General features: G+C 50.4%; 1 protein-coding gene across 1 annotated transcript; it reads left to right on the forward strand.

The window, feature by feature from the left end:
* Positions 1-234: 234 nt before the first annotated feature.
* PARS2 (prolyl-tRNA synthetase 2, mitochondrial) lies at positions 235-7901 on the forward strand. Its single transcript, XM_004025852.5, has 2 exons — positions 235-345; positions 5609-7901. Exon 2 carries the CDS (start codon positions 5638-5640, stop codon positions 7063-7065), a length of 1428 nt encoding a protein of 475 aa, XP_004025901.3. The 5' UTR covers positions 235-345; positions 5609-5637; the 3' UTR covers positions 7066-7901.
* The last annotated feature ends 7346 nt before the right edge of the window (positions 7902-15247 follow it).

Below are 15247 nucleotides of genomic sequence, written 5' to 3' on the forward strand. Positions count from 1 at the left end.
TGGCAGGGACAGGAACAGCACCCTCAAATCATCATAGAGTTATACCTCCCAAGTTCCTAGAAAGTACTTCCGGAACGGTGATTTACTCAAGGCTGCCCTGGCCAATCAACGATCTTGGGGAAAGCCGGGTACTCGCTCTTTGGCTACACTTCCGGAAAAACTCTCACGCGCGCCTAGCGTGGGGCGGGGCCAGAGCGCCCCTGCCCTCGGCCCCGCCTCCGTGAGCGCGGCTTTGCAATTGGCGAGAAGGGCAGGAGGCGGGGTTTAGGAGCGGGCTTGCTCGAGGCGCAAGCGCGCTGGCCCGGCACGGCGGTGGTCTTGCGGGAGGCGTGGGCTGGGATTGCGGTAGGTGAACGTGGGTGACTCCCAGACCTGAGGGACGGGCGCGGGCAGCGAAATGAAGCGAGCACGCGGTGTGGGCGCGGAGACCTAGGACCCTGGTGTCCGTTTTCCCACTTGCATCCCGTCCTTGAGTTGGGGCGGGCTGAGAATCCCATAAACTTTTCGATACTCCTGGTCTCCGTGTCCTCCGTTGTAAAATGAGGGCAGCACTTCCTGGTCTCTCCCTCGGTCGTCGTGAGAGTTACACAATTCTCGAAGTGCCAGGTCTGGAAAGGCCCTGGGACCACCTGCTGCCTGAGCCAGCCTTCCCGTTTTATGTTGGAGAAAACGGAGGTCCGGGGCGAAGTGAGTGGTCCAGGGTCACCGAGCGAGTGAAGGCCGAACTTGTTCTTAGAACTAGGCCTAGGGTTCCATTGCTGTTTAATGTAGCACAGTTCGTGATGGAAACTGTAGGATTTGGAGGCGGGGACCTTGCCTTCCAGGCCCGACCCTGCGCTTATTTGCTGTGTGGCTTGACACAAGTGACTTTATATCTCAGAGCCTCCCTTTTCTGAGTTGGGCATAATAATAATAGCACTTTGTGAGACTTAATATTATGTATCAGGTACCGTTGTAAACGCTTTATGTACAACTTTTCTGATTAGACTGGGGGGCAATGGTGAGTCAAAGAATCTTTAAAAAGGCCTGGGCTGGAAGGGCTGACAGTGTCCCGACAGAGTAGGTACTCAAAAAAATCGACTGAATGACTCAGAGGCTGTTTGCCAGAGCCTGAAGTGTTGCATACGTTGGTTACTATATTGCTCCTGAAAAATTGAGATAATTCTACTTATTCTCCTGTTTGTATAAGCTGAGGGGTCTGAGGACAGACATGCTAAACGTGGAGGAGAAGAGTTTAAAGCTCTCGTTTAAATTATCCAGATAATTATATCATTGCACCTGTTTGCTTTGCTCTTAATTTATTAACATATTTGATCAACAGATAATAATAGCCTAAATAGTAGGCATTATGCTAGACTCTGAAATTTAAAGATGTATAAAACTTCATAAACTTGTAATTTCATCAAGGAATAGAATGTTAAACATCGACACTGACCTCCCCTCCTGGCCCCCGTACACACCCCCAGAAAGAAAAAAAAAGTATGTGAAACACCATTCGCTTCCAATGCCTGGCACACAATAGTTCCTCAAAAATATTTTTGGAGATGATTCTAATACAGTATACTAAAAAGAGGTGTGTGCAGTGGAGCACAGAGGAGGTGACTTTCTCTGTTTAGAGGAGTTGGAGAAAGTTTCTTGGAGTAAGTAAACCTTGAATTCGAGTTGGAATTGCTGGGGGTTGGGGGGAGGTCAGTCTGTTCCAAGAATAATGAGCAACGTGGGGAATGCTAGGATAAGAAGCTGGAAGAGGTGTGTTGGGATCAAAATGTGAAGAGCTTTGGTGCCATTCTGAGAAAATTATGAGAGCCAGCCGTTATGGATGTAAACAGGGGAGTGATTGGGTCAGCTATCTTTTTAGCTGGAGACTAATACGGAGACTGGACTGACAGGGTTCAAGAATTACTCCATTCATTCATTGATAGAACATGTATTGAGCCTGGGCACAGTGGCTCACACCTGTAATCCCAGCAATTTGGGAAGCTGAGGCAGGTGGATCGCATGAGGCCAGGAGTTCAAGACCAGCCTGGGCAACATAGCAAGACTCCATCTCTATTTTTTAAGAAAGAAAAAAAGGAACATGTTATTGAGTGTCCACTGTGTCCAGGCACTGTGCTGAATGCTGCAGATAAAACTTGGAATAAAATAGACATAGCTGTCGTCTTCATGGAGTTTAAGACATTAGTCATTGGTGGTACACAGCTAGACCCCTGCAGTGGTTCTCCCAGTGGGGTCCCTGGACCAGCAGCATCTGTGTCACCTGGGAACTTGTTAGAAACACAGGTTCTCTGCCCACACCCCAAACTTACTAAATCAGAAGCTCTGGAGATGGGCCTCTGCAGTCACTGTTTTAACAAACCCAACCGGGAATGGTGGCTCACGCCTGTAATCCCAGCACTTTGGGAGGCCGTGGCGGGCCGATCACTTGAGGTCAAGGAGTTTGAGACCAGCCTGGCCAACGTGGTGAAACTCTGTCTCTACTAAAAATACGAAAAATAGTTGGGCATGGTGGCACATGCCTGTAATTCCAGCTACTCAGGAGGCTGAGGCAAGAGAATCTCTTGAGGCTGGGGGTACGGAGGTTGCAGTGATCTGAGATTGCACCACTGCACTCCAGCCTGGGTGATAGAGTGAACGCTGTCTCAAAAAAAAAAAAAAAAAACAACAAGCCCTCCAGCGATTCTGATGCTCAATTAGATTTCAGAACCACTGGGTAACTGTAATGTAGCAAGTGGTGTTGAGGGGCTAACCTAATGTTGAGGCAGTAAGGGCCAGAAAGGAGGGGGTGGACTTAAGGGAAACCTTGAGACAGACTCATTTGCTTTAGGAGGAATCAAGGATGAGTTTCTGGCTGGAGCCACGGCCCTAAGTAAGGTTGGATCACAAGGAAGTTATAGAGCCAGGGGTGAATCCACATGTGCCTTGCCTCCATGGCCCGTACGTTCCTACAACACCACACTAGGGCTCTGTGGCAGTGCCTCACCACCTTTAAACATTTGTACAGTGCACAGGGGAAATGAATGAGGCTGCTTGAGGTTGGAGGGGACAAGCTGGAGGACCTGAGGCTGCTAGAGGTAACCAGCTGGGAGGTCCCAGCTCCCTAGAGCTGAGGGGAATCAGTAACCCATACCCAGCATACTGCCGGGAGCTTTGTTGCATGGACTGTGCTGAAAAGTAGAGGTACTCACTAAATTTGGCAATACAAATAAAAAGTCTGAAAAGAATTTATAGCCTTTGATTCAGTAATTCCATTCTTCAACGCCTCTCCCAAATATATAACAAAAAAAGCCTTCTCTTCATTGTAGATTATGTATAACAGAGAAAACCAACTACTGATTTTTGATGTAATCAGTGGAATGTCGTACTGCCATTAGAAATGTGTGATTATTTTGTAAAATCAGAGAAACATACTTGCCTATTGGACAATGTCTAGTGAGCCCCTGTCATGTGCTGAAGATACAGTGGTGAGCAAGCTAGACAGGTCCTTGCTTGCACTGAACCAAGTGTCTGGGAGAAGACAGGCAGCCAAATGGGCAGGAACCCTAGGAGACAAGTGGGCTATGCGGGAAAAGCCAGCCCTTTGGGGGTATGGGGAGTGGGACAAGAAAGGCTTCCTGGGGAGAGGATGGTAATCCTGAGGCCTAGAGGACGGCTAGATGTTGGCAGGAAAAGGGGAGAGGGGTGTTCTGTGCAAAAGGGACAGTATGTTTAAGAATGGGCATGGGGCCGGGCGCAGTGGCTCACACCCGTAATCCCAGCACTTTGGGAGGCCGAGGCAGTTGGATCACGAGGTCAGGAGGTCGAGACCATCCTGGCTAACACGGTGAAACCCCGTCTCTACTAAAGATACAAAAAAATTAGCGGGCATGGTGGCGGGTGCCTGTAGTCCCAGCTACTCGGGAGGCTGAGGCAGGAGAATGGCATGAACCCGGGAGGCAGAGCTTGCAGTGAGCCGAGATCGCGCCACTACAGTCCAGCCTGGGTGACAGAGCGAGACTCCGTCTCAAAAAAAAAAGAGTGGGCGTGGCGAAGCCTGATCAGAGAGGGGGCAGTGGTGAGATGAGGCCCAAGGGGGTCAGCTTATGTGGGGCTGTGCATACCCTGAAAGTCAGAAGCTTAGACCTTATTCTAAGGGTAGCAGGAGGCCGTTATAACCAAGAAAAGCTGTTAGCATCTGTGCTTGGGAAGTCTCCCCTGTGGCTGCAGTATAGAGAATGGATTGAAGGAGGGCAGGAATGGAAGTCAGGAGACCAGTGGGGAGGCTGTTGCAACCATCCAGGTGAGAGATGAGGGTGGCCTGGACCTGGGCAGAGGCTGTAGAGAGAAGAGGGACAGATTGAACAGCAAGTGAAGAGGTAGGAATGACAGGGCCAAGAGGGCTGTGAATGTGGGACACAGAGAGGAGCAGAGCAGGCGAACCCCACATTCTGGTTTGGGCAAAGTGCAACTTTTGGTGCTATTCACAATGACAGGCAGTGCTGGAGGGGGAGTGGGTTTGCGGGGAGAATGCTGAGTTCATTCTGGGACACAGAGTTTTGAAGTACCTGCCTGATGTATTCTCCAGGAGGCAGGTGGAGATTTTGAGTCAGCTCTCAGCATGCAGGCTGTCCAGGGAGTGTGTGCTGTGAAGAGGGAAGAGGCCCATGACATTTAAATGTTGGGGGCAGGTAGAGGGACAAGAGAGGGATGTGCAAAGGACAGGGTTTGCAAGAGACAGATGGCAACAAAACGTCAGCTGCAGTTGACTCCAGGCTGAGGGATTACAGTTGATTTTCTTTTCCTTTTTTTTTTTCTTTGAGACAGAGTCTCACTGTGTTACCCAGGCTGGAATGCAGTGGCGTAGTCTCAGCTCACTGCAACCTCCACCTCCCAGGTTCAAGTGATTCTCCTGCCTCAGCCTCCCAAGTAGCTGGGATTACAGGCGTGTGCCACCATGCCCAGCTAATTTTTGTATTTTTAGTAGAGACAGGGTTTTGCCATGTTGGTCAGGCTGGTCTCAAACTCCTGACCTCAGGTGATCTGCCCATCTTGGCCTCCCAAAATGCTGGAATCACAGGCATAAGCCACCATGCCCAGCCTTCTTTTCTTTTTTGTTTTCAGATTTCCCCCCTAGTTTTCTATAATAATAATAGCAGACATTAGTTGAGCTCATAGTACATGCCAGATACTGTTCCAAGAACTTTTATAACTCTTCTAAGTGTCCACAATAAGCCTAGAAGGTAGGTTCTGTTGTTATTACCATTTTACAGATGAAGAAACAGCACAGAGGGGTTAAGACACGTGTCCCCAGCTACACAGGGTGCAGCCATTGGGAGGCCTGACTGGAATCCAGGCTGCCTGATTCCAGAGCCTGTGCACTCACTACACGACGCTGTCTCTCCACAGGATGTTGTTAATGTTTTTATAATCAGGAAAATATTGATTTTTCAAAAACGGAAGTAAGAGGTTAGAGAAATAGTGCTTTGATCTGCTAGGATATTAGAAATGGAAGGATTTGTATCTGCAAAATCAGTGGCTGCCTTCAAAGTTTGTTGAGAGCAGGCTGGGTTGGCTGCTTCGTGGTGTTGGAACACGGATGAGGCTCATTCTCATACAACTCATTTTTCCTCAGGTGCCTGTGCTTCCCGGTTCCAGGGTGTCATGGAAGGGCTGCTGACAAGATGCAGAGCATTGCCCGCCCTGGCCACCTGCAGCCGCCAGCTCTCTGGGTATGTTCCTTGCAGGTTTCACCACTGTGCCCCAAGAAGAGGGCGGCGCCTGCTGCTGTCTCGTGTGTTCCAGCCACAGAACCTTCGGGAAGACCGGGTGCTCTCCCTGCAGGACAAATCTGATGACCTGACCTGTAAGAGCCAGCGGCTGATGCTGCAGGTGGGCCTGATCTACCCAGCAAGCCCCGGCTGTTACCACCTCCTGCCATATACCGTCCGTGCCATGGAGAAGCTCGTGCGAGTGATAGACCAGGAGATGCAGGCCATCGGGGGCCAGAAAGTCAACATGCCCAGCCTCAGCCCGGCAGAGCTCTGGCAAGCCACCAACCGGTGGGACTTGATGGGCAAAGAGCTGCTAAGACTTAGAGACAGGCATGGCAAGGAATACTGCTTAGGACCAACTCACGAGGAAGCCATTACGGCCTTAATTGCCTCCCAGAAGAAACTGTCCTACAAGCAGCTTCCCTTCCTGCTGTACCAAGTGACAAGGAAGTTTCGGGATGAGCCCAGGCCCCGCTTTGGTCTTCTCCGTGGCCGAGAGTTTTACATGAAGGATATGTACACCTTTGACTCCTCCCCAGAGGCTGCCCAGCAGACCTACAGCCTGGTGTGTGATGCCTATTGCAGCCTGTTCAACAAGCTAAGGCTGCCATTTGTCAAGGTCCAGGCCGATGTGGGCACCATCGGGGGCACAGTGTCTCATGAGTTCCAGCTCCCAGTGGATATTGGAGAGGACCGGCTTGCCATCTGTCCCCGCTGCAGCTTCTCAGCCAACATGGAGACACTAGACTTGTCACAAATGAACTGCCCTGCTTGCCAGGGCCCATTGACTAAAACCAAAGGCATTGAGGTGGGGCACACATTTTACCTGGGTACCAAGTACTCATCCATTTTCAATGCCCAGTTTACCAATGTCTGTGGCAAACCAACCCTGGCTGAAATGGGGTGCTATGGCTTGGGTGTGACACGGATCTTGGCTGCTGCCATTGAAGTCCTCTCTACAGAAGACTGTGTCCGCTGGCCCAGCCTACTGGCCCCTTACCAAGCCTGCCTCATCCCCCCTAAGAAGGGCAGTAAGGAGCAGGCGGCCTCCGAGCTCATAGGGCAGCTGTACGACCACATCACAGAGGCAGTGCCTCAGCTTCACGGGGAGGTGCTCCTGGACGACAGGACCCATCTGACCATCGGAAACAGACTGAAAGATGCCAACAAGTTTGGCTACCCCTTTGTGATAATCGCTGGCAAGAGGGCCCTGGAGGACCCTGCACATTTTGAGGTTTGGTGTCAGAACACTGGTGAGGTGGCCTTCCTCACCAAAGATGGAGTCATGGATTTACTGACCCAAGTGCAGACTGTCTAAATGCCCCCAGCCCACCCCTGCCCCCATTTGCAGCCTTGGTGTTCGTTCTAACACTGCATTTTCCTACACCCCTTTCCTGGACTGCTCTCTCCAGAAACAGCACAGCTCATGGAGGGTGAGATCATGTTAGGGAAACCAATTTTTATCTAGTCATTTGTTCAGATTATTTGTATTTAAAGTCATTAACTTGATCCCTTTCTCCAGACTGGCCATGCCGCCATATACCTTTCCTTTTGTATTCCATTGTGGAAGCTTCTAGGAGGCTGAGAAGCAGGAGATCCAAGCTCCAGTCCTGGGTGTTACCCTGAGGGGGGAAGTCACTTCCCTTCTCTCAGCTGAGTTTTTCACGTGTAAGATGAGAATGGCTGATGGCTGAGAGCCCACCAACCTTCCCCACCCCGTATCAGTTTGACCACGGGCCTTTTGCTACATTCTGTCCAGAGAGCAGGCCTGCCAGCCCCTCTCCACTGAGAAGTTGGGCTGAGAGTATGGGGAAAAGAATCAAGAGACCTGACTGCCGCCAACTCACTAGTGACTTAGATACATCCCCTCCCCCTGCTGGGGCCTCAGTTTCCCCATCTGTAACTTGAGAAAATGGAACTAGATCTGTAAAGTCTGGAACTAGATCTGTAACGTCCTTATAGGCGTCACTAGGGGGTTCCATGAGAGGTGTGTGACAGGCAGTCTGATTCCTCTCATTCTCCATAGTCTGTTTCCTGGAAAGTCGATGTAATTAACTGATGGCCCAAAAACTACCTCAAGAGACCTGGCCCTGTTAAGACGGCTTAACCACTGAGATCCCGTTCTATTGATTTAATAAAGTCAAACTATTGGAATGGGCCTTGCACATTAATTTGAAACAATGATAACATCTGCCATTTTAACAGTGCAACAGCTTCCTACTCCTTTTCTTTCCTTTTTGACTGTTCCCACACACCCCACCCCTAACATAAAAAATCAGGTGGTTAGGAAAATGTGGTTTAAGCCATTTCTTCCCCCAAGTATCGGGGCAGCAGGCTTCAACTGCCACAGTGACCTTATCCTAGGTGCAGAGTTGGATCCTAGAGCCAAGATTGGGTGAATATTAAGAGCTGGTCTCTTGTGTCCTTAATGTAGAAGCTGGTTTTAAAGGAAAAAAAAGCTACTCTCTGCCTGAATTGTATGGAAAGATGGAGCAAGCTTGAACTACCCTAGCAATGCCAACTACTTTCATTGCTCCTGCATCCTAGATAAGGAACATAACCAAGTTTTCCATCCTTGGCCCCCTAGGGTCTCTACATGTCCATATCTGACAAGAATCTATGAAGACCAAGCTCAAAGCCAGCACCTCCTAAAAAGCTGCCTGGCAGCTCTGAATAGTGGTTTTCCTTCTGCCTCCCACAGCACAGATCACATCCCTTCTTGTTTTGTGCATACACAGTTCATTGTACAGTGGTCCTGCCTCTTGTTGATGGTGAGCTCCCTGAGGCCAGGCCCCTGAGCTAATTCCCAGTGCACTGCAGTTCTTATTTTGGCCAGTGGTTCCACCTGCTAAACAGCCTCCAGGCAGCTTATTACTGGTAGAGCAACCCTGCCTGCCTCTACATAGCATCAGGCTTCCTGTTTTTGTTTTTGTTTTTGTTTTTTGAGACAGAGTTTTGCTCTTGTTGCCCAGGCTGGAGTGCAATGGCGCAGTCTCGGCTCACCACAACCTCCGCCTCCCAGGTTCAAGCAATACTCCTGCCTCAGCCTCCCGAGTAGCTGGGATTACAGGCATGCGCCACCACACCTGGCTAATTTTGTATTTTTAGTAGAGACAGGGTTTCTCCGTGTTGGTCAGGCTGGTCTCCAACTCCCGACCTCAGGTGATCTGCCTGCCTCGGCCTCCCAAAGTGGTGGGATTACAGGCTTGAGCCACCATGCCCGGACAGCATCAGGTTTTCTAATGAATGTGTAGCCAAGCCCTACTAGCTCCCAGCCCTGCCATTGGAGCTCCGGGCCCAGGATTCCTTTGGAATACTTCGGATTTTCAGGCTAGGAGACGTGCATTCTGAGAGCAAACCTAGTAAGGCTAGATTACAAGGCAGAGGATCTTACCCTTGCACATTGGAATCACCTGGGTCCCATGCAGAGGGTCTGGTTACATGTAGGGTGTGGCCTGGGCATTGGGAAGTTTAAAGCTTCCCAGCTGATTGTAATGTGCAGTCAAAGTCAATTGAGAGCACCTGGTGCAAGAGCTGCCTCCTCTGGGTCCACTTTGTAGCTGGGCATTTCTTTTAGTAATTTCAGTTGTTCATTATCAGACTGATGTGCGCACTCTGCTTTTAATGGGCTGGCCATTTATTTGTTGAGGATCTGCCATATGCCACTGTGGTGTGAGGCACTTTAAAAAAAAATTTTTTTTAAATAGTGGCACGGCACTTTTTGTTTTCTTTAATCAGAAAAATAAGCCCTGCGCTTCTGGGATGGAGGCCCCAGGTGAGTACCGGAGGAAGGGGCTGGGGTGGGTGGGGAGCGAGGGGGCCTAGAGGCCAAAGCAGATGCTGCACCAGAGGCTGGTCAGGACCCGGGAGGGCCTGCGGGGGTGGGGTCCTCGTGAGCAAGTGTGGGGGGCTGGAGGTCAGCAGCTGCCTGGCCTGGGAGCCAGGGACACCCATCCCCTTCCTGACACCTGAGGCGGCCCAGCTGGGCAAGACCAGGCCTGCAGGACCAGGGCCTTCTGTCACTCGGCACAGGGGTCCAGGTGGTCAACGCTGCTCTCTGGAGGACCACTGGCTAGAGCCTGCCCAGCTTCCCTGAGGTCTGGAGACAGTCAGAGCCCCCCTCAAACACCCCCTCCCTTTTGGGCTAGTGGCGTGCCTCGGACTCCAGAAGACTCGAGTGGGGCTGCCTCGAGACCAGGTCCTGAGGGGGTGGCAACCCCTGACCACAGGTGGGGGCCGTGGAAGGGGCAGGGATGGGCCCAGGGGTAGCCTTGTAGTGTGAGGTGTGCCCGACTGCATGTAGCTCAACAGCCAGACGGGACGCTGCAGGGGACTGTGGGGAAGCCGGGAGAAGGTGCTGCCCACCCTATGGGGTCCCCCTTGCCTGGAGACCCTGCGGGCAACCCTTCAGTGCATGCCCACGGGGGTGGTGGAGGCAGAGTCCTGAGAGGTGAGGGTGGGAGCCTCCGGGTCCCCTGCAGGTCGTGACCCACCGGATGGGTCCGTGTGCCCCCTATAGCTTGGGGGCCCTGGAGGTGGACACCAGCACCTCCTGACTACCAGGGGGAGGGCCTGGACTGAAACCCACACCTTCACCATTCGCCACTGGGCCATTCTGCAGGAACTGCAGCACCCCACAGATCCTTCATGCCCAGCACGCCACTCACTCTCACACCCTCTCTCGCACGCGCACACACACAGCACGCACACACCAGGTTCACGCGCTCCGCACAGGTGGCACGCCAGGGGCAAGCATGCACGTAGACTCAGAGATGCAGGGACAGTATTGGCAATTCAGAGGCACAGAAAGACGCTGAGGGGCCCCCAGCAAGGTCCCCGCCCTCGGGGGCTGTGTTCCCCAGGGCACGCACACCACAGGCAGCAACGCGGGTGGGGGCACTGTGACGCCAGTCGGGGGAGAGGGAGCATAGCGGGGCGGCAGGCAGATGCGGGTTCATCTCTCCTGTTGTGGTGAGCCTCAGCCTGATCACAGCACTTAGGGGCTCCCGCCTCTGGCCAAGCCTCAATTTCCAACGACAAACAGCCCAGCCCTGTCTAGACAAGGCCTCAGGCTAGTCTGGCAAAGCATCTCCAGCCCAAAGGGCAAGGCAGCCTTGGCCCTCCAGGCCCTGCCAGGGTGCAGATCACACTGGAGTGGGCTGGAAAACCCATATGGGGTGGTGCCTGCAGGCATCAGAAAAAATTTTTATTTACTTTTATTTTTTAGGGATGGGGCCTCGCTATGTTGCTCAGGCAACAGGTTTCGAACTCCTGGGCTCAAGCAATCCTGCCTCAGCCTCCTGAGTAGCTTGGGACTACAGGTGTGCACCACCCATGGTGGCTAATTTTTTTTTTTTTTTTTAAGAGACAGGATCTCGCTCACTTTGTTGCCCAGGCTGGTCTCCAACTCCTGACTTCAAGCGATCCTCCTGCCTCGGCCTCCCAAAGTGCTGGGATTACAGGTGTGAGCCACCGCACCTGGCCACTGTTAGGCACTTCTATATACCATTTTCAGATTTCACAATTGTGCAAGGCAGATGCTGTTATCTCATTTTACAGATGAGGAAGCATGAGGATCTATTTCAGCAACTTACCCAAGGATGCACAGCTATTATGATCACAGCTAGATTGCAGGCACTGGCCAAAAACTGTCCTTCTCACCACACTGCTTAGCCTCTGCAAAAGTGATTTCAATAAATAAAACTAAATTATGTATATCTCTCTAACCAAGTTAGCCTAAAGTATGCGAGAAATTCGGATTCATGCAAATGGGTGCTTTAAATGTATATATATTTTTTAAGAGACAGGGTTTTTACCTGGGAGCAGTGGCTCAAGCCTGATATCCCAGCACTTTGGGAGGCTGAGGCCGGCAGATCACTTGAGCCCAAGAGTTCAAGACCAGCCTGGACGACATAACCCAGGCATGGTGGCACACACCTGTAGTCCCAGCTACTTGGGAGGCTGAGGTGGGAGGATCGCTTGAGCCCAGGAGGTGGAGGTTGCAGTGAGCTGAGATGGCACCACTACACTCCAGCCTGGGCGACAGAGCCAGACCCTGCCTCAAAAAATAAAGAGAGGCGGAGTTCTTGCTATGTTGTTCAGGCTGGACTTAACCCCTGGGCTTAAGCAATCCTTCAAATTCAGCCTCCCAAGTAGTGTGCCACTTTGGCTAAAAAATTTTTATTTTTATTTTTTGGCCAAATAATTTTTTAACTTTAAATATATGCCCCATAAGCTTGCTTGTTTATGGGAGGTTAGCCTAATGTAAGCACTTTTAAAAACCAGATTCCAGGAATAGAGAGCCAGTTAATTTTACTTTTGATTAATGTTCAAGGCCTAGACTGAATTGAGGATGATATAGAATCCTGGAGCTTTAGAGTTTAGGTAAACTTGAAGCTGGCCTTGGCTCTCAGCTGGGAAGTGGGCCTGGAGCAGGAATGAACCTGCCACATGTCATCTGACTCGCAAGACACCCGAGGACAGGACAGGCGCCACTCCTCTCGGGTTGGTCCTGCTGAGTGAAGAGAAGACTGGCTGGATCAACCTTTGAGCTGCCAAAGCTGTGTAAGTTCGTGAAACAGGTGCCCATTCTCTTTATTTTACAATAGGGAGAGAAATACAGGGAGGACATCAATTTGCCCAAGGTCAGGCTGAATGAAACCCAAGTGTCCTGATCAGGAAGCCAGTGTTTCTTCTAGTAGCCAGGGGCAGTGTGATTTGGCGAAAAGATCAGAACCTTGAAGAGACATAATCCTAGATTCACTTACTGGGGATGTGGCCTCAGACAAATTACTTGCCCTGTGTGCCTCTCAGATTCTCCATCGGTGAGACACTCGTGCTAACGGTACCCACCTTGTAGGTGGTTTGGGGGTTGACCAAGCTCACTTATATGAAATGCTTAATTACCCCTTAGTCTGCATTCAGAGACACTTCCCTTACACCAGATGACTTAGGAAATCCCCCCACTGGGAGCTCAGGTTCTGCCGTTAACTTTGTTATCTCAAGACCTGATCTTGTTTTCTTGATAAGATGCTTGACAACTTTCCTGGGAAGTGCCACGGGCAAGAATTAGGAAGCACCTGCAGAATAGCTGTATCTCCTTAGAGAAAAGACAGAAATACTCAAACTGTGTACCTTACTGTCTCATTTCTGAACTTGCCAGTTTTACCTCTTGCCATAAATTGATGAAATGGGATGCTGGCAAAATAGCAGGTACAGGCTGTATTATCATTGCTCATTCCTTGGGGAGATCTAGCAGTGACTGCCTGGGAAATATTTAGCAGAATTAATACTTGGGGACAAAGGCTGGTGCATAACAAAACCATTGTGTAAATCAGGCTTAGAATGTAAATCAAGGCCTCCATTAATATTCTGTGTTTTAATGGAAGAAACACCTGCTGGGCTATCCATAAAGGAGCTTTGCAGAAATCTGTTGAAATTGTCATTTCCTTAACTACTTGAGTGCCAGGTCTCCAGAGTTTCCATGATCCGTTTCCACACCAAGATGCATGAGTGCTTTTTAGAATGGGTTGTTAACGCATCCAAGGGCATGTGAGGCTTGTTTTAGAGTTAGGAAAAGGATTTTTAAGTTTCCTTATAACGTGGAAAATGGGAAAATATTTTTATGATGTTATTGCAAACTTAAGTAACATCTGAAAAAAGTCAAGGTATTTTGCTTAATTTAATATAATGAGGCTGGGCGCACGCCTGTAATCCTAGAGTCTGAGACCAGCCTGGGCCACATGGCAAAACCCCGTGTCTACGAAAAATACAAAAATTAGCTGGGCGTGGTGGCGGGCACATGTAGTACCAGCTATTTGGGAGGCTGAGGTGGGAGGATGGCTTGAGCCCAGGAGGCAGAGGTTGCAGTGAGCCAAGATCCTGCTACTGTATTCCAACCTGGGCAACAGAGAGAGACCCTGTCTCAAAAATAAAATTAGAATAAAAGGCTTATAGTGACCCCAGCTACAGACTCTGGAGTCAGACTATCTGGGCCACTCACTATCTCCGTGACATTTGTGCAAGGCATTTCCTCATAGTCCCTCCACTTCAGCTTTCTTATCTGCAAAATGGGGATAACAATGCCTGGCCCACAGCAGAGGGTTGGCAAGTGGAGCTGCCTGTATATTAAGTGATACTTTGCACAGAAGGTAGGTGGGTGGTGCACTATGGCCAGCAGAACGGGGTGGCAACTTTAAGCACCATCCTGGTGCAGGGATTCCCGTCAAGCCAGCAGTGCCCAAGGCTGCTAATGAGCCCCTGTGGTTAAAGCTTAAGTGCCCTTAGCTAATCAAAACTGTGTAGGGCCAGGAGAGTGAAAAGGTGGCACCAGTTCATGGTAACTCAGGATGCCCGTTTTCTAGGGCAGCACTTGCTGCCAAGGCTTGCCAAGAAAAGCTCATAGGGTGATGGGAGCCCCATTGGCAAGGTATTGGGTGCTATGGGGATTCGACGGTGGGATCTGGCAGGGGTTTCCACAGACTGAATTCTTCTACCCGGGCAGACAGGATGGGGACACTGCATGACACAGTGAGTGCTAAGACTTTACCATAAGCTTGGACTGAGCAAGGCAAGGGCAGCTGGGTCTACCGCAGACTCCTTAAAGGCAGAGGGCTGGTCTCATTAATATCGATATCTCCTGAGGGGCTTACTTTCAAGAGCCTGAATTCAAGTTCTGGCTCTACTTTTCATTAGCTAGCTGACTTTGGGCAAGTTACTTAATCTCTTCGCATCACTTTTCCTGTCAGTAAAATGGGGCTATAAAGCTACCTGCCTTCTAGAGGTGTTGAGAGGATTAAGTGAACCAATCCAAATAAAGCACCAAGAATGTTGCCTGGCATATCCTATGTGCTCAAGAGGTGGCCACTGCTATTACTGAGCCAGGCCAGCACAGGCACCACCCCTGGAATATGCCAGAAGGCCCTCCCACCCCCCAATTCCTTCTTCAACTTCATGACCCAAGTCCATCATATGTGGTGGCTTCCATCCCTGATCTGTTCAGAATTAATCACTCCTTGCTCTATATCATCAGCTAGTAATAATTTGTTGTGCATCTACTATGTGCTGAGCAGGTGCAGTAGTAGCCCCTGGCATTAGAAAGTGCACAGCTCAGGGTCCCTGACTCAGTTTACAGAGTGGGAACCATCAAGTAAACAATTAACAATGCACTGTGGTGCAGGTGCCATGGGGACATGTGGGATAAGCAGACAGGGAGGGCTTCCTGAAGGAGGCAGTTGGGCCTGATTGAAGGCTACGTGTTAAATAGTGAAGGGAGGAACAGTTGGGGGTGGAAGGAGGGGAACAAGCGGAAGGAAGAATGGTCCCAGCAGAGAGAATAGGATGAACAAAGGCCCAAAGCCCAGAGGAGCGTGACAAGGTTAGGGAATAGAAAATAACAATGTCATAGATTGAACACGTACTTTGAGGCAAGCTGTGTTCCACATGCTTCATGCAGATTAATGCATTTAATCCACATAACACCTGCGTGAGGTAGGTGCTGT

The sequence above is a fragment of the Gorilla gorilla genome, chromosome 1 (assembly GCF_029281585.2).
Source record: "Gorilla gorilla gorilla isolate KB3781 chromosome 1, NHGRI_mGorGor1-v2.1_pri, whole genome shotgun sequence".
Classification (NCBI taxonomy): domain Eukaryota; kingdom Metazoa; phylum Chordata; class Mammalia; order Primates; family Hominidae; genus Gorilla; species Gorilla gorilla.